At 54.6% G+C, this 26,298-nt stretch overlaps 14 protein-coding genes across 14 annotated transcripts; 8 read left to right on the forward strand and 6 right to left on the reverse strand.

The window, feature by feature from the left end:
• Positions 1 to 1,128: 1,128 nt before the first annotated feature.
• BO94DRAFT_80466 (putative class III chitinase) lies at positions 1,129 to 2,445 on the forward strand. The gene is made up of 2 exons (XM_025617678.1): positions 1,129 to 1,139; positions 1,211 to 2,445. Exon 2 carries the CDS (start codon positions 1,346 to 1,348, stop codon positions 2,297 to 2,299), a length of 954 nt encoding a protein of 317 aa, XP_025466963.1. The 5' UTR covers positions 1,129 to 1,139; positions 1,211 to 1,345; the 3' UTR covers positions 2,300 to 2,445.
• A 146-nt stretch (positions 2,446 to 2,591) lies between these two features.
• BO94DRAFT_546614 (alkaline phosphatase family protein) lies at positions 2,592 to 4,706 on the forward strand (the record flags this gene model as incomplete). Its single annotated transcript, XM_025613302.1, has 3 exons — positions 2,592 to 2,669; positions 2,731 to 2,869; positions 2,929 to 4,706. The coding sequence occupies 3 exons, from the start codon at positions 2,592 to 2,594 to the stop codon at positions 4,704 to 4,706; spliced, it is 1,995 nt and encodes a 664-aa protein (XP_025466964.1).
• Positions 4,707 to 4,990: 284 nt separating this feature from the next.
• BO94DRAFT_517417 (RNA-binding signal recognition particle subunit SRP54) lies at positions 4,991 to 7,158 on the reverse strand. The gene is made up of 2 exons (XM_025609993.1): positions 6,969 to 7,158; positions 4,991 to 6,917 (listed from the first exon to the last, which is right to left on the reverse strand). The coding sequence occupies exons 1-2, from the start codon at positions 7,044 to 7,046 to the stop codon at positions 5,394 to 5,396; spliced, it is 1,602 nt and encodes a 533-aa protein (XP_025466965.1). The 5' UTR covers positions 7,047 to 7,158; the 3' UTR covers positions 4,991 to 5,393.
• Positions 7,159 to 7,321: 163 nt separating this feature from the next.
• Positions 7,322 to 8,451, forward strand: BO94DRAFT_535535 (rRNA-processing protein RRP15). Its single transcript, XM_025611806.1, has one exon. The coding sequence runs from the start codon at positions 7,403 to 7,405 to the stop codon at positions 8,270 to 8,272; it is 870 nt and encodes a 289-aa protein (XP_025466966.1). The 5' UTR covers positions 7,322 to 7,402; the 3' UTR covers positions 8,273 to 8,451.
• Positions 8,342 to 9,412, reverse strand: BO94DRAFT_535536 (ferredoxin family 2Fe-2S iron-sulfur cluster binding protein). The gene is made up of 3 exons (XM_025611807.1): positions 9,019 to 9,412; positions 8,854 to 8,960; positions 8,342 to 8,792 (listed from the first exon to the last, which is right to left on the reverse strand). Exons 1-3 carry the CDS (start codon positions 9,288 to 9,290, stop codon positions 8,548 to 8,550), a joined length of 624 nt encoding a protein of 207 aa, XP_025466967.1. The 5' UTR covers positions 9,291 to 9,412; the 3' UTR covers positions 8,342 to 8,547.
• Positions 9,413 to 9,565: 153 nt separating this feature from the next.
• On the forward strand, positions 9,566 to 11,519 carry BO94DRAFT_493005 (mitofusin complex protein UGO1). The gene is made up of 2 exons (XM_025609192.1): positions 9,566 to 10,022; positions 10,094 to 11,519. Exons 1-2 carry the CDS (start codon positions 9,630 to 9,632, stop codon positions 11,216 to 11,218), a joined length of 1,518 nt encoding a protein of 505 aa, XP_025466968.1. The 5' UTR covers positions 9,566 to 9,629; the 3' UTR covers positions 11,219 to 11,519.
• Positions 11,520 to 11,779: 260 nt separating this feature from the next.
• Positions 11,780 to 12,266, forward strand: BO94DRAFT_80540 (uncharacterized protein). The gene has a single exon (XM_025617679.1). The coding sequence runs from the start codon at positions 11,869 to 11,871 to the stop codon at positions 12,187 to 12,189; it is 321 nt and encodes a 106-aa protein (XP_025466969.1). The 5' UTR covers positions 11,780 to 11,868; the 3' UTR covers positions 12,190 to 12,266.
• A 54-nt stretch (positions 12,267 to 12,320) lies between these two features.
• Positions 12,321 to 13,778, reverse strand: hapX (bZIP transcription factor HapX; the record flags this gene model as incomplete). The annotated part of the gene is made up of 1 exon (XM_025613303.1): positions 12,321 to 13,778. The coding sequence occupies one exon, from the start codon at positions 13,776 to 13,778 to the stop codon at positions 12,321 to 12,323; it is 1,458 nt and encodes a 485-aa protein (XP_025466970.1).
• Positions 13,779 to 15,624: 1,846 nt separating this feature from the next.
• BO94DRAFT_80551 (zinc-dependent alcohol dehydrogenase) lies at positions 15,625 to 17,743 on the reverse strand. The gene is made up of 5 exons (XM_025617680.1): positions 17,230 to 17,743; positions 17,073 to 17,168; positions 16,761 to 16,988; positions 16,116 to 16,693; positions 15,625 to 16,062 (listed from the first exon to the last, which is right to left on the reverse strand). The coding sequence occupies exons 1-5, from the start codon at positions 17,390 to 17,392 to the stop codon at positions 15,784 to 15,786; spliced, it is 1,344 nt and encodes a 447-aa protein (XP_025466971.1). The 5' UTR covers positions 17,393 to 17,743; the 3' UTR covers positions 15,625 to 15,783.
• Positions 17,744 to 18,074: 331 nt separating this feature from the next.
• Positions 18,075 to 18,925, forward strand: BO94DRAFT_535541 (uncharacterized protein). Its single transcript, XM_025611808.1, has one exon. It carries the CDS (start codon positions 18,095 to 18,097, stop codon positions 18,449 to 18,451), a length of 357 nt encoding a protein of 118 aa, XP_025466972.1. The 5' UTR covers positions 18,075 to 18,094; the 3' UTR covers positions 18,452 to 18,925.
• On the forward strand, positions 18,836 to 20,284 carry BO94DRAFT_466993 (glycoside hydrolase family 71 protein; the record flags this gene model as incomplete). Its single annotated transcript, XM_025608188.1, has 3 exons — positions 18,836 to 18,925; positions 19,015 to 19,656; positions 19,709 to 20,284. The coding sequence occupies 3 exons, from the start codon at positions 18,836 to 18,838 to the stop codon at positions 20,282 to 20,284; spliced, it is 1,308 nt and encodes a 435-aa protein (XP_025466973.1).
• Positions 20,285 to 20,760: 476 nt separating this feature from the next.
• Positions 20,761 to 22,299, forward strand: BO94DRAFT_624581 (M18 family aminopeptidase; the record flags this gene model as incomplete). The annotated part of the gene is made up of 1 exon (XM_025617227.1): positions 20,761 to 22,299. The coding sequence occupies one exon, from the start codon at positions 20,761 to 20,763 to the stop codon at positions 22,297 to 22,299; it is 1,539 nt and encodes a 512-aa protein (XP_025466974.1).
• A 400-nt stretch (positions 22,300 to 22,699) lies between these two features.
• On the reverse strand, positions 22,700 to 24,315 carry BO94DRAFT_556870 (MmgE/PrpD family protein; the record flags this gene model as incomplete). The annotated part of the gene is made up of 2 exons (XM_025613895.1): positions 22,700 to 23,935; positions 23,986 to 24,315. 2 exons carry the CDS (start codon positions 24,313 to 24,315, stop codon positions 22,700 to 22,702), a joined length of 1,566 nt encoding a protein of 521 aa, XP_025466975.1.
• Positions 24,316 to 25,490: 1,175 nt separating this feature from the next.
• Positions 25,491 to 25,801, reverse strand: BO94DRAFT_535542 (uncharacterized protein). Its single transcript, XM_025611809.1, has one exon. It carries the CDS (start codon positions 25,656 to 25,658, stop codon positions 25,500 to 25,502), a length of 159 nt encoding a protein of 52 aa, XP_025466976.1. The 5' UTR covers positions 25,659 to 25,801; the 3' UTR covers positions 25,491 to 25,499.
• Positions 25,802 to 26,298: the final 497 nt, after the last annotated feature.

Raw genomic sequence — 26,298 nt, forward strand, 5'->3', positions numbered from 1 at the left:
GCTGATGGCCATTTTCCTCACATGCATTTCGATATTACGTTAGGGTGCGGGTGATGGAAGCTCCATTTTTATTCATTCGGCTATACTCAAACTACTCAAGAATATCCCGACGCGACGGAAGAGAACTATGAAGACGCTGATCATAATGAGAAAGATTCGACATATCAGACCTAAACCCTAGGGACAGCGGACAAAGCCCGGGGCAACCAACCTGCTAATGGAGCAAGATCTTGTTATCAAATAGTGTTAAACACTGGTTTGAGAGAGAGAGAAGGTACAGTGCATATTGTCCAGTGTAGAGCAATATTGAGATGATTACCAGGGAGAAGGTCATGCTTGATGTAAAACGCATCATCCTGGTTCACCACAGACATCCATTACGACACTAAAGAGATGAGTGTTATTTGCTAAACCGAACACGGATATGCTCGACTTCTGTTACATGATCCAAGCCTTTACTTATATGCGCAACTTTCAAAAGCAGCAGTAAGGTAGGCAGCCCGTCACTCCATGTCTCATTTGCCTGACGGACTTCCCAAGACACGGGTGATAATAAATTAAGTGAGCCAACCAGATGCTTTACATTCCACCTAATCAGATGACACGGTTTGAGGGCAACTGATCAGCCACGATCCAGTATAGTTTGTTTTCCAGGGTTGTGGGTGTCAGAAGGACCGTCCGAAACAGTTAGGTTCCTTTTGTAGGACTAGACTCTGCAGGGTCCACTCGAGGGCGCAGATAATGTCGAAGCATTGGCATCAAAGATTGCACATGGTGCATTATCTTGCATCGTCACAAGACAACAAGGCAGCATGCAGGAAGCTCTGAACAACCATGGGATGGGATCCCAAAAGCATCCCAGTGATATTATACAGTCCACACAAGACTTATAAGCCACTGATCTTAGTGAGAGGAAGCATGGAAAGACAAAAGCACACCCTTTTCCATTTTCCTTGAAACAATCCCTGTGAACAAATCGCATGAAGCCATTCCAACGCGAGCGGGGATGATTACGTAACCATCCCCAAGATGGCAGCCAGAAATGAATTGACCAAGACGCACAAGATAAGGCTCAAGTCCACTGCTTTCCTGCCTGGTGGTGACACTTTGTGCATCGTTACTCTCCTTTGGAGCTATCTGTATACCCTGCATCCCCAGTCATCTGAGACGATGGGCGAGCCGACTGGCTAATCGGTGGGCCATCATTCAGACCACCTGGCGACTGATTACGCATGGCTCGCTTCCCCGCTGAAACCATTCAAAGTCGCCGTTACGCTCATTCTACTGCTTATTCTTCCACTGAGATTGACTCACTCTTTCCTCTCCTTTACGCGCGATCCGAACGATGCCTCCCGTACCCCCACAACCCGAGCAACGTCGGGTGATCCTCTATCACCAAACCATCTGTGCCGACGACCAGTATGTCTCCATGCTCCCCCTGTTGGAGAACAACACCGGCATCACCCACGTTATTCTGGCAGCTTTCCACCTCAATGCCGATCCGCAGCATATTACACTGAACAATGATCCGCCTCATGATCCGATCTACGAGCCGCTGTGGGAAGAGGTGCCCCTCATGAAGCAAGGCGGGGTTCGTATCATGGGAATGCTCGGGGGCGCCGCACAGGGCTCGTTCCGCAGCCTCGATGGAGACGAGGAGAAATTCGAACGTTACTACCAGCCCTTGCGGGACATGGTGTGGCGCCATCAACTGGACGGGCTAGACCTGGATGTGGAGGAGGAGATGTCGTTGCGAGGCATCATCCGACTGATTGATCGGCTCAAGTTGGACATGGGCGATGAGTTTATCATTACGTTGGCTCCGGTCGCGGCGGCAATGTTGGGCTTGGGCAATCTCTCAGGATTCGACTATCGCGAGCTGGAACAGCAGAGAGCGGCCAAGATCAGTTGGTACAATACACAGTTCTATAACGGATGGGGACGCGCGGAGGATCCTCGGATGTATGCTGCCATGGTTGCACAGGGCTGGTCTCCGAATCGGCTGGTGTACGGGCTATTGACGAACCCGGGCAATGGAGCGCAGGGCTACGTGCCACAGGACAAAATCGGGCCGGTTTTGGCGCTGCTGATTGATCAGTTCCCGGGTTTCGGGGGTGTCATGGGCTGGGAATACTTCAACGCAAAGCCGGGGGACCGACAAGCGCCGTGGCAGTGGGCAGCTGAGATGACCTTGAGCATGCACATGAAGGATTTGGTGGATGGGGCGCGCCAGCTGCTATCGGGGCCGATGGCCAGCAACTTGATGAATGTACTCCGTGACATGATGCAGCAGCGATAGATAGGTTATGGTGAATTTTTGGGGAATTCCTGAATTCGAGCCCGTGCTGGAGTTACCTAAAGCCCGTGTAAATAATGGTTGGTGGCTTATTCATGGTGCTGGCGTAATGTCGTCATCGCTGCGGCGCATCCCTTCCGCCTTTCCGCTTGCTTCTCCAGCTTCTCCAGCTTCTCCGCCTTTGTTGGAGTTCCATATTTCCAACAGTTCCCCTCTCAGGAAGAGCTGCATGGGCTGGTCATGATTCATCACTGCCCCTCATTCACGTAGTATCTATCTACAGCTCCTCGTCGCCATGGTATCCGTTCCCCGCGTGGCCGCCGCTACGAGCTCCGCGGCCCTCCGAGCTACGGCCTTCTTCTTCCTCCGCTGGGTCCGTGGACTGTCTCCCATGTTACCTCATATATCATCGCGGCTAATTCTGTCTCGTTTAGATCCCCGGCCATCACTTCCCACCCCTCATCTTCACATTGTTTGCTGTGTACGTGGCTTCATTGGTGTCACTCGGTCGGCCGGCCGACCCAAACACCCCCGATCACCACAAGGGCAACAAGAGTGCTCAGCCTGCGTCCAGTGAGTCAACCCAACATATGCAAGATCTGTGAAACCATATTGATGATATGCTGCTATAGGGTCTTCGGTGCCACCCACTCAGGGCGTTCTTAAGACCCTGTTGACCGGTCTGCCGTCCGCCAGGCTACCGCTGTCAACGCGCTTGACCGTCCTGATCAATATCGCCCTCACCCTGCTTACCCTGGACTTTGTGGTGAGAGGCTTCGTTGTCTACCCCAGCCAAGATGTCACCTTCTCCCGCATCGGTTATGTTTCTCCGACCACAGCAAACCTGTTGGTTCGTGAGCCCGATGCTGCCCAGCTACCCTTGATGGTGTTCTACCAGGCAGCGGAGGAGGACCCCTCGCGATGGACTGAAGAGGGCGTCATCTACTCCCTGGATGACACAACGGATTTTACAACGACCGTGATAATTAGGGGCCTGGAACCGGCTTCTGCGTATCGATACTCCCTGTCCAACAACCTGACGGGCTCCTTCGTCACCGCACCGATGCCCGGCTCGAAATCGGCCAACCACCTCAGCTTCCTCACCTCGAGTTGTATGAAGGCGAACTTCCCCTACAACCCGTTGTCACATCCATTGCGGATTCCAGGAATCGAGAAGATGACAGAGACGGTCAACTCACTGTCGTCGCTGCTCCGGCCGGCTTTCATGCTGTTCCTGGGGGACTTTATCTATGTCGATGTACCTCAGCGATTTGGATCATCTATCTCTCACTACCGCAGCGAGTACCGTCGGGTCTACTCATCCCCGTCATGGTTCGAGCCCGAGGGCAGTCCAGCCATCGATCTCCCTTGGATCCATACGCTCGATGACCACGAGATTGAGAACGACTGGTCCAAGGGGAATACCACCGCGCCGTACCCTGCTGCTTTTGACCCCTACATCCACTACCACGTCAGCGCGAACCCTCCTATTCCACCGACGCCCTTTGCGAGACCCGAGAACACCACCTACTTCTCGTTTATCAATGGTCCGGCCTCGTTCTTCATGCTGGACACCCGCACCTACCGGTCCGAGCCTGCTCAGCCCGACTCCTCCATCCTCGGCTCTGCACAGCTCCAGTCCCTTCTCGCCTTCCTTGCCCGTCCGGAGCCATCCGAAGTCCGCTGGAAGATTGTGGCATCCAGCGTCCCTTTCACCAAGAACTGGCACGTTGGCACGACTGACACCTGGGGTGGGTTCTTGAATGAGCGTCGCGTTGTCTTCGAGGCCATGTGGCGCGCAGAGCGCGAGCTCGGCATCCGCGTTGTCCTTCTCAGCGGAGATCGCCACGAGTTTGGAGCCACCCGATTCCCAGACCCAGATCTCAACCTGACCCCCGAGGAGCTGCTCCCCAATACCGCGGGAGAAGGTCTGCACGAGTTCTGTGTCGGACCGCTGAACATGTTCTACCTCCCTATCCCGACTTACCACCAAGACGATGATGAAGACGTCGCAATTAAGTACATCCCAGAAGGAAACACTAAGTACGGGCTGATCAACATAGATGTTCGGGACGAGACCATCGACACCAAGACCGGTGCAGCCATCACCGTCCCCAGCTCTGTCTTCACTTACTCACTCTATATCGACACCGACCTTGTTTGGCAACACTCCCTCAGCGTTCCTTTGCCCGGATACGAGGCCGTGGTCGCTTCTTCGTCCGCCTGGAAACACCCTCACTTTCCGCCGGGCAAGCTCCTCCTGGACGAGCGCGAGGCCAAGAGCTGGGCAGCATCCATCCAGTCGATGATAGGCCGCGTCGAAGAGACAGCTGGCGAACTGTTCTCGTATGCGACAGAGCAAGTGTTCGAGCTGCTCGACAAAATCAGACGTGTGGAAAGAGTAGACTGATGTCTGGACACATCCGATCCATGCTAAGCCTTCTTATCTATCGATAGAATTGGCATTAGTAATTGGTTAAATAATATGATTAATGATCCCATAACCATTCTCTATCATGTAGCCGTATATGGACTTCTAAGGGATTGACACCGATAAAGCTTGACGGTTCCGTTAGTAGGACTTCAAATACACAGAAAAATTATACACAGAGGTGGTCGGAGACTGATGCCTCGTTACTGATTGATCACCTGACATTAGAAGTTTATTTACGAGAAGCAGTAACACTAGTAGTAGTGAAGTATTGCGGTATTATTCAGGCAGTCTATAGTATTTTTGAAGATAACCGACCATCGCAAATCCAGGAAAATATATTCCACTTCCACTTCCGCAACCCACCCCACACCATCAACATGAGGTATCGATCATAGTGATATCCCAATAGAAGATCACAGAAGTAATATAAAAAGAATATCAAGCAAGCAAGGAAGAAATATAATAATCAAAGCACGCCCAACACCATCATATGCTAGTTACAATTGAGGAACGACGTGAATAGTGAGTGACCCATAAGCGGCATGATACCGGAGAGTCGGTGCAGAATTCAAGATGATGAAAGGAGGAGTAGTAATATAGTCATGGAATGTGAGGACAAAAGAGAGAAGCCGTGGGAAACAGAAAATGCGTGCATCGTCATCATCACCGTCCTCTACCTCGGCCACCACCACCACCACCGCCGCCGCCCATCAATCCGCTCATTTGGCTCATCATACTTTGTAGATCCATTCCGCCTAGACCGGGGAGACCACCGCCACCACCGCCTTGGCCTTGCAACATCTGCATCATCTTGGCCATGTCGCCCATGCCGGGCATACCGGGGAAGCCACCGCCGCCAGCGCCGCCCATCGCGGCCATGCGCTTCTGCATGGCGGCCAGCTGCTGCTCCTTATTGCCGCCCTTGAGCATGTTCTGGGCGCGCTGCATCTGCTTCTTCTGTCCACCGACGCGCTTGGCCATGCCGGCCATCATGCGGTGCTGGGAGAGGAGGTCTTCCACTTCGCGGACGGTAGTGCCGCTGCCGCAAGCAATACGGACCATTCGGCTGGGCTTCTCGACGAACATCTTGCCGTCGCCGTCGAGTTCGGCTGCAGTCATGCTGTCGAAAATGTAGATCATGCGACGGAGTTTCATGGAGCCGTCTTCGTCGTCGAGTCCCGCAGTCAGGTTGGAGAGACCGGGGATCATGCCGGACAGCTTCGAGAGGGGTCCCATCTTCATGATCGAGGTGATGTTCTCTCGGAAGTCGCGAAGCGTGTAGATACCCTCCGAGATGTGTTTGTAGGTCTCCTTGGCGGAGGCCGAGTCCTTCGTCACAGCTTGCACGTGCTCCACGAGTCCAGCCATGTCGCCCATGCCCAGGAGCTTCTGGATGAAGGCCTTCGGCTCGAAACGTTCCAGGTCCATCAGGTGCTCACCCGTACCGAGGTAGATGATGGGGGTGTGGGTTGCGGCGACGGCGGAGATGGCACCACCTCCGGCGGCGTGACCATCCGTCTTGGTGATGATGATGGCTCCGAAGTCTGCAGTGGCCTTGAAAGCGGATGACTGGGCCTCGGCAGCCTGACCGATGGTGCTATCGAGAACGAGGATGGTCTGGTCAGGGGTGACGGCGGTTTGAATCTGGGTCATTTCGGTGAAGAGCTCCTCCTCCTGCTTATGACGACCACTGGTATCGACAATGATGATCTCGAAGCGCTCCTTTTTGAACTTGGCCACACCCTCCGCGGCGACGATGGCGGGGTCGGTCTGCGTCAGGCTACCGTAGTAAGGGATCTTGGCCTTGGTGGCGTTCTGCTTCAGCTGGTCGAAGGCACCGGCTCGGAAGGTATCGGCACAGACGAGGGCGGTCTTGAAGCCGCGCATCTGGTAGTGGCGGGCCAGCTTGGTACAGGTGGTGGTTTTACCGGCACCCTGCAGACCGACGAACATGATCACGTTGGAGCGGCCCTTCTTGGGGCGGAAGGGCTCCGCATGGGGATCGACCAGGGACACCAGCTCATCAAAGACGGCCTTCTGAATGAGACGCTTCTTGTTCACGGCGGGAGGGAGAGAGGCAAAGTTCACGCTGGACTTGATGGACTTGCGGAGGGTCTGGACCAGGCGGACGTTGACGTCGGCGGACAGCAGGGCGGCGCAGATTTCTTTGATCATGTCATCAAAGGCCTAAGTATGTTAGCAGGGAGGTCAGCTAGAGAGGAATGCCCAGGAACTCACCTTCTCGTCCAGGTTACTGGAGCGAGTCAGATCATTGACGGCGGCGTTGATTCGCCGCCCGAGATCCTGGAGGACCATGACGGGGGATTGGTGTCGGGACTGGGGGTATCAGGTTAGAGGGTATTGGGCAGAGAAAGAGAGACTGGCTGCCAGGAACCAGACCAAAGGAAATGACGGGGGCGCAGGAGAGGGGAAGCGAGGAGAGAGAGATGAGGCGATGGGAGGCCAGAGCTGAGGCCAGCGATCGAAGCGATGCGGAGAGCCCCGCGGCCAATCACAGCCGCCCGCCGCCTGGCCGCCCGCGACGACCCAAAAATTGCTGGGAAAAAAAGTTCCGGATTCAAGACTTCAATCCGAGCCCGACCTTTCCTCCACTTCTGCCTCAGTCCAAATTCTCTCAAGCCAATTTCCAAGGAGTCAGTCTCGCCGTCACCATGCCTCCCCACATGAAAAAGCGCAAGGTCCTCGAGTCGTTGCAGGCCGGTCCCAAGAAGAAGTTCAGAAAGCAGCGCACATACCACAGCAGCTCCGAGGAGTCCGAAGACGATGAACCCACCGATTTCAAGGCCGTCAACCTGGCCGATTCAGACGACGAGGAGGTTCAGGTGAAGAAACTGAAGAAGCAGACCAAGTCGATTGGTGCCTCCACGAAGACTAAGGTGGAAAAGAAAGAGGAAAGCTCCGACAACGAAGAAGCCGACGACGACGACGACGAGGATGTCGAGGTGGAATCTGATTTAAAAGGATCGGATGTCTCTGATGACGAAGATGGTGCCGATTCCGATACCTCTATGCCCACGACGACGGGTCGCAGAGCCGTTTCCAAGCGTAATGATCCCTCGGCTTTCTCCACCTCCATCGCGAAGATTCTGTCCACCAAACTGCCCACATCCGTTCGAGACGATCCGGTGCTGTCGCGCAGCAAAGATGCAGCCCAGAAGAGTACCGACATTGCTGAGGAGAAGCTGGACAGGCAAGCGCGCGCCAAGATGCGTGCGGAGAAGAAGGAGGAGCTGGACCGGGGTCGCATTCGCGATGTCATGGGCCTGCAGCGTGGCCAGGCCGGTGCGGTGGCTGAGGAGGAGAAGCGCCTGCGCAAGATCGCCCAGCGTGGTGTGGTGAAGCTGTTCAATGCCGTCCGCGCGGCTCAGGTCCGCGGAGAGGAAGCAGCCAAGGCAGAGCGCAAGAAGGGAACCATTGGTATCAGCGAGCGCGAGAAGGCCGTGAACGAAGTCAGCAAGCAAGGATTCTTGGATTTGATCAGCGGGAAGAAGGGCAAGCCGTTGAAGATCGAGGAGGCCTAAGCGGTTACGAGTGTTTCTGTTCGCTGTTAGAGACCTGGCATACCTGGGCGTTCGGGGGTTCTTTATTGTTCTTTTTCTCAAGAGTTTGGATTAAAAGTGATATGCTATTTACAGGTACCATGCCAAATGTGAATGGAGATCGGAATACCCAATAGAGACACGTTCGTTTGCAACCGTTGAGCCCGCATAATCATAGTCATGGAACCCTCCCCAGTGTATACGCTTGATAATCATACAGTCCATCACAGAAGCCCCTCGTATATAGTACAATAATCTTATTTCTTCGGCTCGAAATCGCTTGCCTGCAGGTTCCGAGTCATGGACGGCAGCCGGACCACGAGACCATCGAGGTCCTTGCTCATCACGACTTGGCATCCCAGGCGGGAGGTCTCCGTCAAACCGAATGCAAGGTCCAGCATGTCGTTCTCATCGTCCGACGGCTCTTCCATCTTGTCGAACATGTCCGGCTCATCGACAATCACGTGGCACGTCGAGCAGGCGCATGAACCGCCACAGGCACCTAGAACACAAGGGTTGTCAGCCAATGAATTACACGATTCAGCACCGGACAATCTACGCACCCTCCATTTCGATGTCGTTGGCCTGTGCGATGTCTAGCAAATTGTCGCCCTCGGAGACTTGGAGATCAATCTTCACGCCGTCCTTATCGATGAAGGTCACATTGATCCTGCGCGGGAAGTAGAGTTAGCGTATGGTGCATGAATCCAGTATGGACAATGACTCACTCCTCTCCCGGCTTTGGCGGCGTGATATGGCCGTGCTGAGCACCGGCCGTAACGGAGAAGCTGCGGCGACCCGAGGCAGCGGCCCCGGACCATTGGCTCAGAAGGGTTCTCCGCGCATTGATCGGAAGTCTGCTGGAGCCGAGAAAGCGGGACGACTGGGCCGAAGAAGAAGAAGAAGTGAGGAATCGCTTGGACTGGGAGCGACCGATGCTTTCCCCGGTCTTGGGGAGGGCATGACGCAGGTTCAGACAGGCTTCCTTCCAGAACGACATGGCGTGGAGTGATCGGAGCAGACCGAAAAGAAGACGAGCAGGGAGAACAGGGAGGGATAGAGACACTGCGCGAGGGGAGAAGAGCAGTCAAGCAGAGTGGAGAGGGCGCGACGAGGCAGAAGACGACGAGCGAGCGAATCCTGGGGCGGGAAAAAAAGGCGAGGCCGACGGCGGCGGGAAATTCGGCCATCTTCATTCGTCGGCTTTCTTTTTTCGACTTCTTCTCCGAGCTCAATCCATTCCACTTCTTCTCCTCATTATTCCCCCTCCCTCCCCAATCATCCTATCCTTTCCATCTCTTTCCCTCCCCCCCTCTCCCCCTCCCCCCTTCTCCAGCTCATGATGACTGCCCCGCTCGATGGGCCCAATCCTCTCCGGCCCTACTACATCCCTCCTTCACTCGGTCTCGATGCCGCCAACGCCTCGTCCCCTCCCGATGCGTCATCGGCCACTCAAGTCTTTGGCGGTTCGGCGCGCGATCTTCTGCCCGACTTGGACTACTCCGAATACCTCGACAACTCCCCCTCGCTGTCCAGCTGGATCCGGGATGCCTTGGACCAAGCTATCTGGCGCTATACCGGCGTCTTAACTGCCCAGCCTTTTGACGTCGCCAAAACTATCCTGCAAGCTTATGTGGTGCCTGATTATGTTGCGGAGGAACAGTGGGCGAGGCATGATCGGCGGAGCTCTGGCGTGAGCAGCCAGGGTGAGGGCGAATCTGGCGACGAAGAGGTATGTACAAGCTGCCCCATTGCTATGGTGGAATGAAGATGGCTAACATGACGCCCGCGTGGACTTGATAGGAATCCCTCTCCTCCGACGATGAGAGCAACTATTTTACATCTGCAGCTCCCGCCGTGCCACCACCATGCAATTCTCGATCGCGAAAGCCTCAACGCCATATTACTGACCGAAGCGGCTATATTCCATCCTCGACGGCGTCTTCCCGATATGCCTTGAGCATCAAGAACCCCTCCTCCCTGATGGAGGTGCTCTCCCAGCTCTGGACCACCAGCGGACCAACGTCACCCTGGAAAGCAACCAACGCAACCTTCATCTACTCCCTGCTCCTCCCGACCTTGAATACATTCATCCGCAGTTTGCTATCCGCAATTGTGGGCCTTCCAGAGGAGGATGTCACGTCTTCCATGACTGCAGACATTCTGACGTCAACCTCCCCCGTCGCGACGTTGATCCTGTCGTTCATCTCCTCATCGCTGTCGGCGATGCTCCTCTCGCCCATTGACACCGCACGCACATTCCTCATCCTCACTCCGGCCACTCACGGTCCCCGCTCGCTGCTGCGGGCCCTTCGCCAGATCCCGACCCCAAACTGCACCATTCCCTCTCACCTGATCCCAATCACCATCCTCCACTCCAGTCTGCCCAACTTCATCACCAACACGACACCCCTGGTCTTGAAAACATACCTCTCCATTGACCCCGTCTTGAACCCGTCAGCATGGGGCCTGTTCACCTTCCTAGGCTCAGGTCTGGAGCTTGCAGTCCGCTTTCCTCTGGAGACCGTCCTCCGTCGCGCGCAGATTGCGACATTCACATCCCCCAGTATTCGGCAACAATCGAGTGGCTCCGTCCGCTCTGCCTCGTCTTCCACCACGGCCCAGACTAAAGTTCCGGCGGTTGAAACCATCGTTCCTACCCCCCAGACTTACCGCGGCATCATTGGCACAATGTGGGGAGTGGTTTATGAAGAGGGACTCGCAGTCGCGCCGGAGGTCGAGCGTGCGCGTGAGCTGTTGAATAAGCAAGTTGTGCCGCGGAAACGCCAGGGCCAAGGCCTCAAGGGTCTGTATCGGGGCTGGAGAGTTGGCATGTGGGGGATTGCCGGTATCTGGGGCGCCAGTCTCATGGGGAGCGCTAGCTTTACCGGGGACGAAGACTCCATGACTAGTGGAGGTCGTTTCTAGAGTCGAATACGCCAGTTGCGATAAACTCGGCTTTGTTACGCGCGACCGCCTTATTTTCACTCCGTGCTCTCCTCTCACCCTGTTCCATCTCCTTACCTTTTCTTCCTTCATCGTTTAATACCAATACCAACTAACGCTGCTATGGGATGTACTGTATTTACTCCTTTATTTTTTTTTCCGGGTTTCACCATGTCACTTATCACATACGGAGCGGGATGGCAATGGGGCGTTGGAGCCTGTCATTATAATGTGTAGATAATATCAATCCACACGGGATGCTGGTGCATCTTTTACCTATGGGAGATCTTCTAACCGTAGTAGTAACCACACTGAAAGCAATGACAGCCCAGCCCACTCTCTCCCATTTACTAGCCAAGAAACCCAGGATAAATCGTCATACAAACAACATCCCACATATACTACACCGGTAAAAAGTCCAAGGAAATCCCCCCTGGGTTCAATTCCTCCATAAGACATATACCAGGAAAAATTTACACACGCCATCCCCATTAATTTTCTCATTCATTCACTCATATTTTATTCTCTATATGCGTATACATAACCATATAGGAAATGAAGAGCAAGAACAAAGAAGATAAAAGAAAGGAAAACCTAACCGAGATTCATCCCATAGATAAATAAATAGATAGATGCTAGGACACACAAAAAATAAAAACGCCGTATCGTTTCATTTCACCCGTCTAAAGTCGTTTGGGAAACGGAACGGATCCCAATCTTCCGTTTCTAGACATTTCTGGCTGTATTGTAGGCCGTTGAGGTTTGCTTTTATTGTGGATTCATTTTTTTTGGCCGTCTTCTCATTCCGCTGGGTGGGCTGGATGGAAGGGGGTCCTCCGGGAGGGATTGTGGGGAGAAAGCGAGGAAAGGGAGGTATTGTATTATGGAGGTGTGCATTTCTCCATCAGATTGGGGTCGGGGTAGGTTGGGTAGGGGGGTGGTGGGGTGTATAATACAAACTCAGACGTGCCATGAGTCAGGTTTGGGTATCATGAGAACAAAGACAGAAAGAGATCAAAAATGAGAAGAAGAAGAGGAAGAAGGAGAAGAAGGAAAGGGGAAGAAGTAGAGGAAAGGAGTAGGCTTATTTGTCGGCGAATCGCCGATCAAAGTAGCGCAGCACTCCCATGACACTGGCGGCTTCGACCTCTAGTGCAGCTCGGGACCCTGGTTGCACGACTTCCTGTTGGTTGGAGTTGGGGTCCGGGAGAGTGTGGAGCTTGGGAAGCCATGAGGAGATGTCATCGCTGGCTCGGGAGAAGTTCGGGTGGCGGGATAGAGTGGTGAAGGCGTCGGCGCAGGACAAGGTCAGGGATGGGGTGGCGGAGCGACGCGAGCTGGAGGGTTGTTGAGTTGACCCGCTGCGCTGAGGGTTGGAGTTGCGCGACATGCAGCATCCACCATCGGCGCCTTTACCGCCGCAGCAGCCGGAGGAGGCAGCGCTCGCGGAGCGGGAGGCCGCCAGCGTCTTGCAAAAAAGGGTCCGCCTGGGATCGGCCAGACATTGAGCACAGGTCCCCGGGCCATTGGCGCAGGGGTTGGTCGCCTGGCCGATGGGAGGGAGCGTCACCTCAGACCGCACGTCTCCATCCGAAGGTGGCGGCGTGAACTGCGACAAATTCTGAATAGGTGCCAGCCGGTTGTTCTCGAACGAGTTCCGCTGCCGACGCTCCTCCTCCTGGGCGGCCATTTCAGCGCAAATGCAGGGCGTGCCATCGGTACAGAACCCACAGGGATCGACGGCCGGAGAGGACACGGTAGTGACGCTATCGTCCTGGATGTGATGGGGGGCCGCAAATCGCGTTGTGAAGTCGATTTCCATCTCCTCGGGCTCGGGCTTGATTTCGGGCTCGAGGCGGTTCGAACTTCCAGGCCGCTTGGATTGGGATGAGGCACTCTCGATACCTGGCATGCCAAAGGCGTCTTCGATGCACTGACAGTGCCCGGACGAGCAGTTGCTGCAGCCCAGGGGCACCTCCTCCCGCTCCTCCTCAGCTACACGAGCTGCCGCAGAAGAGGCTCTGGCAGGAATGCGTGTCAAGGGAGCCTTGTCCGCGCGAGAGCTGTTCTTGTCTGACAATGACGACCGGAACTCCTTCACGAGGCTTTCCTTGGCGCTGCGCTCAACAGAGACCTCTTTTTCCAAAGCGTGGCAGCGGTCGCGCCACCAGGCCATTTCACTCCGACATTGTTCGACCTCGTGAGAGAGGTTGGAGATTTGGTCTTTGAATGTCGCCACGTGGATCTCATGGTCGTCCTCGATTTTCTTGATCTGGTCCTCGAGTTCGTTGACGCGAGCTGCCCTGCGTTCCCGGAAGGCTCTCTGGGCGGCTCGATTCTGAGCCTTGCGTTTGGTAGGGGGCGTATCGGTGGCGGGCTTGCGACCGGGCTTGGGACGAGGGGGAATCACCCATTCCTTGGAGGTGACGGATCCGGGAGTGCCCGGTCCGGGTGACGGTGAGATGGTCGGCTTGGCGGCCAATGCGGGTGCCAACGGAGCCGGGCAGGGCGCCGGGGCCAGAGAGGGCGCCGGAGTGGCCATGGTGGTGTGTCGACAAGACCTCTTTTATTCCAAGAGGTGGTCTGGCGTGTGGTCAGCAGTCATTTTTTTTTTCTTTCAACCGCCAGGTGTGCGGGTGTGGGAGGTGTGGTGGTGTTGGGAGAACGGACCAACAAGGACGGCGGTGGACGGTGGAAGGTGGAAGGAGAAGAAGAAGTGGTGGTGTCACTTGATCGCTTCGGCGGCCGGAAGAGCGGAAGTGCGCCCTTCAGCCGGTAAGCGAGGCGAGAGGGTGCGGTGCTGCACGCCGGAGCAAATTGGGCGAGTAGCAGCAGCAATTGCCTATCTATCAATGTCACGACGGGGGAAGGAGGAAAACGGGCATGGATTGGACACGACTGGAAGGATGAAGGGACACAGATAAGGCGGGCGACAGAGAAGAGGGCGACCGAGGGAAGAAGAGGGGGAAGAAGCCCGGGAAAAAGGTCTCGGATCAGATTAGATTATCGTGCGCGCTCACCGACTTCGGAGTTACGGTGGGACGCGCCTCACCGCGCCGTCTGATTCGTCGTTGACGCCAGCCCGCTGGTTATCAATCACCCAGCTCGGACTTGTTTGGGGTTTAGGGTAAGCCTATCCACCCACCACCTGGATGCTCTCGTCTCCGGGGCAAATTATTACATCGTCTACGATTAGTCGATAATGAATAGGGCTGAACATACTTCTGAGTATCTAATTCTAAGCAATCAGTCTTCAAAGTTTCGAATCCACAGAACAAGGTAAACCCTCCACGTACAGGCCTTCACGCAAAGCTTGCAACAGGAGGCAAGTCATGAGTCAATCATATCACTCGACGGACTTTGCGCACGGGACATGAAATTCTCTCACCCTCCCAAGTTCCAAGCCCGCATGTGGGTACAGACCTTCCTTCCGTCCGCCCTCTGTTGGTCGGTTTCCCACCCGCGATGAGCGCGATTCCTTGGCAAAGCCCTCGTCTCCAGCGAGGAGGACCTTGTACATGGCAAAGGCGGATGCGAATAATATCTGCCCTTAATTATATTGAGCAGGGCTGACACATAGAAACACTGACCTTCGGTCCAGAAGCCGAACTGGTCCGGTAGATGATGATTCACCCCTGACAAGGGATGGAAGCTTCCCCATTAGACGGGCCAGTGATTAGCAATAAGAATGGGAATGCAGCCAATGGAATCCAGATTGTTGACCGGCTCCCCAGCGACCTTTCAGACTTTTTCCTGAACTTTGTTCCGATCGTCCAGACCCATCCCCAGCAGAGGACTGTCTGGGTTTTTGGCCATGATGCATTCGGTACCACTTGTCCCTCCGTCGTCTGATCTTATCAGATCACGCTATTCCTCCTTAGGCAATCCGAACCATGTGTGTCGTAATGCACGAACCAAAAACGTCGAGGATCAGTCAAGGGAAACCGCCCCTTTAGCCTGGTTCAGCTTAGTTGGATGGCACGGAGGGTCGAGGGGAGGCAGGGTGAAAACTCTTCCTTGACTGCGTGATTAGTTATAGCGCTCACCGTGAAGTCCTTTATGCAGTGTTTCAAATGCCGAAGAACGGAATTCACAGGGCGAATACGGCCCGATTCTGCCCAGGTGAACACGGCAGACCGACTTTTGATGCAGGGACTCGATGCTCCAGCTCTACTATTAATACGGATGTTGACGTCCTCAATTGATGTGCATATGATACATGTCAGATAAAATTAGTGATATGTGCTCCAATGTACATGTCCAGTAAGAAAACCTGCTGTTAGTTGTGACGGGTTTCATTTCAGGCCGTTGATGAAGATTCTGAATCCACCGATCATCGCATGTTTCCTTTCTTTTGCTTTGCCTTCTCTCATTCCTTAATTTCCCCTCTATGGGTTCCACTAATTCCTGCCTTCCCTTTTGTTGAGATTTTACTGCATCTGACAGAATGTTTCGTGATTCGTACTATTGATCATGAAGGTATACAGGCCAATAATTTAGACATCACTCCGACACTAGTAAAGTTGGCTGCATGCAGACCGCAACAGTTAAAGGTCGACAAGGGCTGGCGATCCTGCTGACGGGTGAGCTGAATGCTTGGTCTGGACGAAAACCTTCTGGATGCCTCCCTCGCGGTGAGAAAACAATTCGTATAGCTTGTCCATATCTTCCAGCCGGACACGATGAGTCACAATATCCAAGGGGTTGATCTCCTCTTTCCGAATGAGATCCAGGAGATACTTCCAATACTTCTGCACAGGGGCCTGGCCATTACCAATGAGCCGAACACCCGTCTGCATCAAAGCACCAATGTTGAAGTGATTCGTCTGAAGTCGTTAGCTCAGCGTAACGAAAGCAATTAGGTCCTGAATTCACGTACATAGCCTGCATAAACTCCAGTGACCCCGATGCGTCCGAAGGGTCGAACCGATGTAATCATTTCGTTCAGCATCTCCGACGTGTCTGTTTCCATTCCAAGGAGCATCTCAAAATAATGTGCCCATCCTTTGGCATATTCGCCCGATGTGCAATCCAATGCGACATCCGGTCCGCCGGGGACCATCTTCTTCAACTCCGAGGTGATGGATTCGCCTCTAGGCAGCTTGGTGAAGTCCAGAGTCTCGAGCTTCGGGATCTTACTCTTGACGAAGTCCAAGCGCCAGGCTCCTTCTCCGCCATCAATGAGGATTACTCGACTGGCGCCCTGAGAGAAGCTGAAGCTGGAGACCATCTGTCCAATGGGTCCTGCGCCCCAGACGGCAACCACATCGCCTTCATTCACACCCGTGTCGACCACGCAGTGATAAGACGTGGCCAGGACATCCGAGAGATACAGCGCCTTCTCATCGGGGACGTCATCTGGAAGCTTCAGGAGGTTGACATCGCCATATGGCACCCGGACATACTCGGCCTGGCCACCAGCAAAGCCGCCAGTGAAGTGGCTATACCCAAAGATGCCTATAGGAGGTCATAGAGTCAGTGCCGGAATGAAATGCAAGCAGAATGGGGTGGCTGAGAAACCTACCTGACGTCCGCTTCCCGTACATGGCGTTGGTGACGGTGTTCTCGTTGGTGCGCTCGCATTGGGAAGTCAGCTGCCTCTTGCAATTCCTGCAGTCGCCGCACGCAATCGGAAACGCCGCCACGACGCGATCTCCCTTCTTCACGTTCTTCGCCCCTGGACCTACACTCTCGACAACTCCGCAGAACTCATGGCCCAGCACATCGCCTTTCTCAAGTTGAGGAATGACGCCTGCAGCGAATCACAACGAAAGGTTAGGATATCCCGCGATTGAGGGGAGAAAGACAATCCGACGGAGGGAAGATAGATACATACCGTGATACAGATGAATGTCGCTTCCGCAGATTGTGCTGCCAGTGACTTTGACCAGTACGTCATCTTCATCTACGACTCTCGGTTTAGGCATCTCCACTATCGGAGGGTTAGACCAGCTGCTGGGTTGGGGGGAAAAGGAACCCGGTTCACTACTGACCAACCTCGACCTGGTTTTTCCCTTGCCAGATGGTTGCCTTGATCTTCTCCCCGGTCTCCTGGCCATACTCTCCGGTATAATTGCTGATATCTGTGGTAACGGTGGCGTTGCCACTGTGTCCGACAGCCTTCTCCACCAGATTGGCAGCCTGGGTTGCAGCCATGACCGTTATGTCGGATGAGGTTCAAATTCGTTATATGGGGATACTAAGATGATGGTGTATAAGACGGATCAAAAGACCAAGGTGTAACATCCTCGGGCGCGTCGTGGTATTTAGTTGCCTCTCGCTGACTGACATCACAGTGAGGTCGGTCCCTGTCATACTCTCACTCTCCACCCCATCTATGGGTCGAACGCTGAAACACGGTAGCTGATACATGATCAGGTTCTGATAGGCTCCGTCCCCGAATTCGAGTGGAAAGTCTGATCGGCGCTACACGATACGATTTGCTGGTCGAGTGCGTCGCTCAAATGACGTCATCCATCACTGCGATGACCTCGCAGTGAATCCCTACAATTGACAACGATAGGACAGACACCTTGATGAGTATCTTCTTGATATACAAATCAGGTCGTCGAGCATGCAAGGATCTGGGGTGCACAGGATGCGAGAGTGATTGATCTCTCGGTTGTTGTTTGTCCGCCAATGGGTTCTGGTGGGCATTGCAGATCTTAAACCATCGCTTATCGCAAGTCAGCGCCTATCTTTAGATGCATTCTGACATGCAGCAGTCGATGGACTGATCCCATTGCCCGAGTCGCTTGTCCAACGGGTTGCCGCCATGAAGTCCTTCGGCGCGAAAAGTTCTCGCCAAGATTGACAAGGCGGTCGCTCGCTGCCTACGCTGCCTTTTATGAACCCTTGATGCCCCGCGTTCCATCACACGTCGACATAGTTCTGGGAAGGAGGTATTTTGGATCGCACGAGACCATCCTCCCTTTCTTGAATCAATCAAAAACCTGCCACATCCTTCATTCCCGTTCGCTCCGCGCTTGTTTTGACCGGATTCTTTGCGGCGCCCTGCTCTCTGTATCGTCAAATTCCAGCATGAGACATCTCGATCGTCTGTTGGACCGCGTGGCTCGTCATGCTCGAGAGATATTCGAACCCTCTCCCCAGCAGACGGGTCTGCCGCCCAATCAGCAGTACGATCGTCCACCTCCGCCAGCTCCAGGTTTGTACTGCGATTTCAGACCTTCATTCCCCATTCCTGAAAGCTAGATCGATTCTTTCAGGGGAAGAATTTCTCCTTAGATTTGCCTTGGCCATGTGTCTGTTTTCTTGGGCCCCATGTTGTTCCTGAAACCTCCGATTTCCTTCTCCCTGTGCCCTGACCCCTCCACTACCCCAAAACAAAGGGTAAAGCCTGTCTGAGATGTGGCTTGCTTGTTTGCTTGTTTGCTTGTTGGTTCAAATAGCAGTCGATACCATCCACCTAGCTACCCCGGGCCTGCAGCTTGTATACAACCCCCGTCTGGGCATGAACCTGCGCGCTTATATCTATCTCCCTGGGATAGGCGCTCCACTGCTTTCATTTGTCCATATACAGTGGACCACCCACCCCGACTGTCCATCAGATTTTAGTGCTTGGATCTAGAGGTGGAAATGTTTATTAACTATCTCATTCCATTCATGCTAGTGGCACCGCCGGTGATCGCCAGAACTGGTCCCCAGGCCGTATTCGCTCATTTTATTGTGAGTCCTCTGTCCTCTGTCCTCTGTCCTCTGTCCTCTGTCCTCTGTCCTCTGTCCTCTGGCTTGACGACACTGCTGACGATGCCGAGGTTGGAAATGCCGCTGCCATGACCCCCGAGCAATGGGAGTCGGATATTCGAGACGCCCAGGAAGCCCACATTGATGGGTTTGCATTGAACATTGCGCCGCAGGACAGCTACACCGATGATGTCCTTGACAAGGCTTACACTGCAGCCGAGACCGTCGGCAATTTCACCCTGTTCCTGTCCTTTGACTATGGATCTGGGGGGCCGTGGCCGGCGGACCGGGTGATCTCCACGATCAACGCGTACCGGAACAGAAGCGCGCAATACAATTACCATGGAAAGCCTCTGGTGTCCACCTTTGTGGGCGCGGGCAGCGCAGATGACTGGCCTTATATCAAACAGTTCGCCGACTGCTTCTTTATGCCGTCATGGTCCGACCTGGGGCCTGCGGGAACCCAAGCTTATCTGGACACGATTGACGGTGCGTTCAGCTGGGATGCATGGCCGGTTGGCGCACAGGGCAAGAATGTGACGAGCGACCGAGAATGGATGCACGCCCTGTCCGGAAAGCCGTACATGATGCCGGTGTCCCCGTGGTTCTACGTCAATCTCCCCCAGTGGAACAAGAATTGGCTGTGGCGCGGGGATGACCTGTGGCACACGCGATGGGAACAGGTTATGAACCTGCAGCCCGCTTTTGTACAGGTATGGCGTCCTGGAGTCTGATACTGGGTTCTACTGACAGGAGCTTCCCCAGATCATTAGCTGGAACGACTATGGGGAGGCCCATTACATTGGGCCCATCTACGACGCCGGTATGCCGGATGGCTCTTCCAGCTACGTGTTGGATCATCCGCACGATGCGTGGCGAGCACTTCTACCGCATTACATCGCAGCCTACCGAGGAACAAACACGACCGACCCGAGCCAGTCGAACGGCGATCTGCCCGTTGCGGATAAGATTGTGTACTGGTACCGAGAGAATCCGAGCCACGCTGGGAGCGCCAATGGCACGACGGGAAACAACCCAGCCATGGGCCAAGAGGAGATGATGCCGGGTCAGATCGCGCAGGACCGCGTATTTGTCAGCGCCACGGTAGAAGATGCCAGTGAGATCTTTGTCCAGATTGGATATTCGCCGCCGACCGTTCTTCAGGCGTCAGGGCCGGGGATCAACCACTTCTCGGTGCCGTTCAATGGACAGACGGGGCCGGTGAGGATCGTGATGATGCGCAACCATCGCGAGGTGGCGGCGGCGGTTGGGCCGGCGATCACGGAGGAGTGCAAAGATGGCAATGTGAACTGGAATGCGTATGTGGGTTCGAGCGACTAGTGTAGCTAGTGTAGCTACTAGCTAGTGTACCTAGTGGCATCTCCAGCAGTTTGATCCTCGGCTCGGGCCAAGTGGGCCTGGCTTATCAGCTCACTGAGCTCAGCGCCTGGAGCTCCGGATCTTCTGGGTTGTAGATAGATACTAGATAGATAGATAGATAGATAGACGGGTAGTATTATGTTCTAACTTCTAAGACACCATTTGGGTTCTTCACCGCGTCATGGAGGGAAGTCCACCGGAATGCCAGGCCGACGGAGTCCGAGCACGGCGGAGGGCGCTTATCAGCTGACTGCCTGCGATCTGCCGCTCATCTCATCGCCATTGTGACTCCTTCTCTCTCCTTCTCTCTCTCCTTCACCTCCCTTTCACTCCTCCCTTTCACTCCTCCCACCGCCCCTCCCCTCTCCCCTCCAATTCCGCGCCCACTTGCTCCCAAGCGCCATCTTCTGCCTCAATTCTCGTCCCTACAGCTCCCCATGGCCAAGAAAAGCACCATGGGCCTCCGCGAAGCCGCCCTGGCCTACCGTCCCAGCTCCTCCGGCCATCTGCCCGACCTGGTCCAGGATCGCTCTGCTGCTCCCACACCTGCTGCAGCCCCAACCTCCATCAACCCCGATGACTACTCCAAGCCCTACTGCGAGTTCATGACCGCGAACCCGACCATCTTCCACGCCGTCGACAGCTTCACCAAGCAGCTGGAAAGCAAAGGGTACAAGCGCCTCCCGGAGCGTGACGTCTGGAAGCTCGAGCGCGGCGGCAAATACTACACCACCCGCAACTCCAGCGCCTTCATCGCCTTCTCCGTTGGCTCCGACTACCAGGCTGGCAACGGCATGGCCATTGTCGCCGGCCACATTGACGCCCTGACTGCCAAACTCAAGCCCGTCTCCAAGCTCCCCACCAAAGCCGGCTTCGTCCAGCTCGGCGTCGCGCCCTACGCCGGAGCCCTAAACGAGACCTGGTGGGATCGCGACCTCTCCATCGGAGGTCGCGTCCTAGTCCGCGATCCGTCCACTGGCAAGGTTGAATCCAAGCTTGTGAAGCTGGACTGGCCCATTGCCCGCATTCCCACTCTGGCCCCGCACTTCGGCGCGCCCTCCCAGGGCCCCTTCAACAAGGAAACCCAAATGGTCCCCATCGTGGGCATCGACAACTCCGACCTCTTCACCCACCAAACCCCAACCCCGACCCCCTCCTACGCCCCCGGCACCTTCGCCGCCACACAGCCCCCCAAACTCGTCAAAGTCATCTCCAAAGAACTCAACATCACCGACCCCAGTACCATCCTGAACTGGGAACTCGAGCTCTACGACAGCCAGCCCGCCCAACTCGGCGGTCTAGAGAAAGACCTGATCTTCGCCGGCCGCATCGACGACAAACTATGCTGCTTCGCCGCTCAAGAAGCCCTCCTCGCCTCCCCCTCCAACACCTCCCCCTCCTCCATCAAAATGGTAGGCATGTTCGACGATGAAGAAATCGGCAGTCTTCTCCGCCAAGGCGCCCGCTCCAACTTCATGTCCAGTATCATGGAACGCATCACGGAGAACTTCGCCACCTCATCCAACACCTACGGCCCCAACCTCCTCGCCCAAACCGTCGCAAACAGCTTCTTCGTCTCCTCCGACGTCATCCACGCCGTCAACCCAAACTTCCTCAACGTGTACCTCGAGAACCACGCCCCGCGCCTGAACATCGGCGTCGCCGTCTCCGCCGACTCAAACGGTCACATGACCACCGACAGCGTCAGCCACGCATTCATCAAGCGCGTCGCCGAGAAATGTGGCTCCACATTACAGGTCTTCCAAATCCGGAACGATTCCCGGAGTGGTGGCACCATCGGTCCCATGACGAGCTCGAGGATCGGAATGCGCGCCATCGATGTGGGTATTCCGCAGCTCAGCATGCATAGTATTCGGGCGACGACCGGAAGTCAGGACCCCGGGTTGGGAGTTAAGCTGTTCAAGGGTTTCTTTGATTACTTTGAAGAGATTGATCGGGAGTTTGTTGATTTTTGAGGGGTGGGATTGGTCTCAGGGAATGAGGGATAGATTCTACATCAGAAGTAGTGAGGAAGAATTAGAGGAAGAATTAAGGAAGCAGATATATGCACTTCATTATGATTATCGCAGAGTCTTGGAATATATGACAGTTACTACTAATGTTCTAATGCTTTCTTAACACGACATTTCATAGTATGTGTATATACATGGAATTGATAACTCCATTCAGATGCAATGTAGGATAGAGACTACGTCGACTAGATTGACTAACACAATGACAAGATAGATAGCAGTACTGTGTACTTGCGCAGCGAAATAGCTAAACAAGGAGAGATGCTCACATCACAACCAAGAACGCCAAGAAGAAAAAGCAATGGCGTCAGGAGAAAAATGAAAAGAAAGGAAGAAATGAAATCTACTGCAACGGATTCACCACCGGCACGCTCAGTAACTCAATCAACTCATCTACGTCCTCCAACGCCTCCATATTCAACACCGCCTGTTCGATCTGGGCCTGGCGCTCCGGCCCGATCAGACTGCCCGTCAAGCGACGGAATTTCTCCAGGATCTCCTCGTTGGTGATCGGCTCGTCCACGCCCTTCGGCTTCAGCAGCGTATGATTCAGCTGCGTGCCGTCCTCGAACGTGATGGTGATGACCGACCCACAGCCGATATTGGGCTTATCCAGCTCAGTGGTGTGCGTGCAGTGAGTCTTGTGGATGAGATCCCAGATCTCGTCCCGGTCGAGCTTGCCCGAGGAGAATTGTTCGAGCAGGACCTGTCCGTCTACTAGTTGGGATGCGGCCACGAACGCCGTGTTCATCTGGGCCCCCGTTGGGGTCAATGGGCGGGCTTCGGGCGCCCAGCCGCAGTGGTGATAGACGGCGTCACTGAGCTGGATGTGAATGTCCTTGATGGTGGCTAGTTGGGCCGCGCCTCGGAGTCGGTCTGGATACTGTTCTTGCATCTCGGCAAGGCACTCGATGGTGCCGTGGATGCCGCCGCAGCAGGCATGCAGTTTCAGACGGATCCATTCGGAGATGTGCCAGAACTGGCCTAGGTCTTTGGAGATTTCCTCGGGCTTGGAGTTGGGGGTGTGTTTTGAACCCAGGCCGAACATGGCCAGGAAGCCGCCGTAGGGCCGCTCGAAGACTTTCTTGATTCCTTCGTAGCCGCCCCAGGCGAGCATTGTTCCGATGAGCCCGTTGCGCGCCGCAAACCCGTGGTGCATTCGCTTGACCATGCCGTCGTACTGCGCCGCCATTAACCCGCAGGCCTGTGTGGCGGCTACGCCGATGGCGTCCTCGATCTGTGCCGCAGAGAGGCCAAGTAGCTTCGCGGAGCTGCCTGCCGCGGCGGGACCGCCGAACACTGACCCGCAGTGCCATCCTTTCGCTAGCATCTCCGTGCCATGCAGCGCCATGCCGACCCGAGGCCCGATCTCAAACCCGACCACCGAGGCGAGCAGGAATGATTGCCCGTCGATGACTCGTGGTGTTGTGGGGTGGTCTTTGGAACTCACGGCAGCGGCGAAAAGCGGGGGGATGACCACCGCTTGCGAGTGCAAGGGTGCAACGCTGTGGTAGTCATCGACTTCACAGGCCTGGATCCACGACCCGTTCAGGGTAGCCGCAGCGACGGCACCCAGGCGCTGTCAAGGCGTTAGTAAGTGCTCGGGATGGGAGAAAGGGGGCAACATACCTCTTCGTACCCGATGACTACATGCTTCCCTGGTGCTTCAAAAGCGCGCATGGCATCGAAGGCTTTCTGCGACCAGGGGACACGGGCGCCAACCAGGGCACAGGCAAGTCCATCTAGGACCAGATACTTGGCGCGAGTGCGCACGGCCTCGGGGATATCATCAAGCTGCAGGCCAGCAATCCAGCCACAGAGCTGACTGGTGACGCCGCCGTCGGCATTGTAAGGGGTGGTCTCCTGGGTCTTCGTATGAGTTTCCTTATCAATACCGTTTGAGATGGTAGATGGGGCAGCAGATGCTGCTGTCTGGGACTGTACTGCAACAACGACCATTGTGAGCTTTTTGACAGGGAAAAAAAAATCTGGGAAAAAAGCAGGGGAGAAGGACTGGCTACACCGGTCTATATAGTAGAGACACTGGGCCTTACCCCTCCCTTATCACACGTCATTACTGGCGTCTGGCGGACTGATTCGGTACCCCTGCATCTGGGTGAATGCGACGACAGCTGTCTGCGCCCCCTCTATCAGATACCGCTAATTGGTGGCCCGGCAAGGCTAGACGGAGGTTAGTGGAATAGCCACATAGTCTAATGTTCCTCCACCCACCCAGCAGCCCTCGTTCGGCGCTGGCCCTTTCTCCGACGGGTTCCGAGGCCCGACTTTGTTCATCAGACGGTTGGGAGGCACGCGGATAGGACCTGGATGGTATTATTAATAGCGCTCCTACCATGTCTGGCTGCTCCTGATCATGCTCACCATGGGATTCTTCTCCCAAAGTCGCCTTCTCGCCATGATCAGCGCCAGCCCCGTCAAGCAACCAACTGGTCTCGACCCCTGGAGGACTCCCACCAGTTCGGGCCCCAAAATCTGACAACCGACGTTCTGGAACGCTTTGACCCAGTGCCGATCGGAAGGCCGGGGTCCTATGACGTTTGTTAACCGAGAAAAGTGGCCCGATCTGCCTCGGCTGGAATCCTTTGCGCGATGGATGATGTATAGGACTATAACAGCATTCGTCTTCTTGCCAATCGATTGACAGTCATACCACTGTCGACGGCATGATCGCTCAGATATGAGAAGGTATACCGGCTCGGATGGATGGATGGATGGAAACCGACCTGGCTGAGATGGTTGGATACCGTCCAGAGGGAGGGAAGTTGCGGAACTTCCTATCAGGTGATCTGGTCACGCTTCTAGTCATCTGACTCCAGCCGGGTTTCCAGGATTTCATCATCCAGTTCATGGCTCGGTCAACCGCTGCACATCCGGACGTCCTGGAGAGCCACCGAAATCGTCGTTAGCGCGAAACCAGGGTGTAACGCAACTGCTATTTAGTAGACCCGGAGCTATCATACTGGGTGAAGAATATTGCACTGCTATTCACTCTCAATAAGCATCTTCCCATTTTTGTTGGACATCTTGCTTCTGGTGGTGATACTCCGAAGAAGTGACCCTGCTTACTGTCATGTTTGTTTTAGGCCGTTTCAGGTCGTTGTCTTACTCCATGGTGAGATTCATTACTCCGTAGGGCCGTCCCGAAAGAGTTTAACCCCAACGATCGGACACTCCACCAGGACCACTAGACCAAAGTGGGAAATTAATATCAATACTCCGGATCCACTTTTGTACTCCGTTCTCTGTAAGTACGGTGGTGTACTCTGAGTTCTGACATACATTAATTTCCGAGATACCTTGCAATTGCAGGAGGCTACCTACGGGCCTAGTGGAATGCAACTTCCGTTGAGCGTTTGCTTGCTGATTGGTCTGGAAGGATATGAACTATTTCGGGCAAACCAGGTAGGTAGCGGCCTATACTATGTGGTTCCAAAAAGGCAATTCTGCGGTAAGTCCGGAGTACAGGGCAGGGTACCTTACAAGGAAAATTACTCGGGGTTGTGTTATCGAACCGGAACTTTCCTTTATAGATCTAGCGGGTGGGATTTCCGCCCTAAACCCTACGGGATAACGGTCTACGATGACCTAGACTCCATACATACGCTCACGTACTATGTATTTCTTACGTCGATCAGAAATCCTGTTAATCCTTTGAGTTATACGTCACAGCATGCTTGGGGGTCATATTCCAAGGAGGGAATCTGTATATGACGATGATAACTATACACGATGAAGCCATTTCGTATTTATGCACCTAGCGTGGGCGTGGGAAAGAGTTGAATTTCCACCATAAACATGGATTAAGTAATTTGGTAAAAGTCGAACAGGGAGTGAGGCTGGGGCTGATCCCCTTGACGCCAACAAGAGAAAGAATAACACCTGTCTTACGTGTTTCTGTCCGGAACTGGATTCTTTCCGAAC

Source organism: Aspergillus sclerotioniger, assembly GCF_003184525.1.
Source record: "Aspergillus sclerotioniger CBS 115572 chromosome Unknown BO94scaffold_15, whole genome shotgun sequence".
NCBI classification, from domain to species: Eukaryota; Fungi; Ascomycota; class Eurotiomycetes; order Eurotiales; family Aspergillaceae; genus Aspergillus; species Aspergillus sclerotioniger.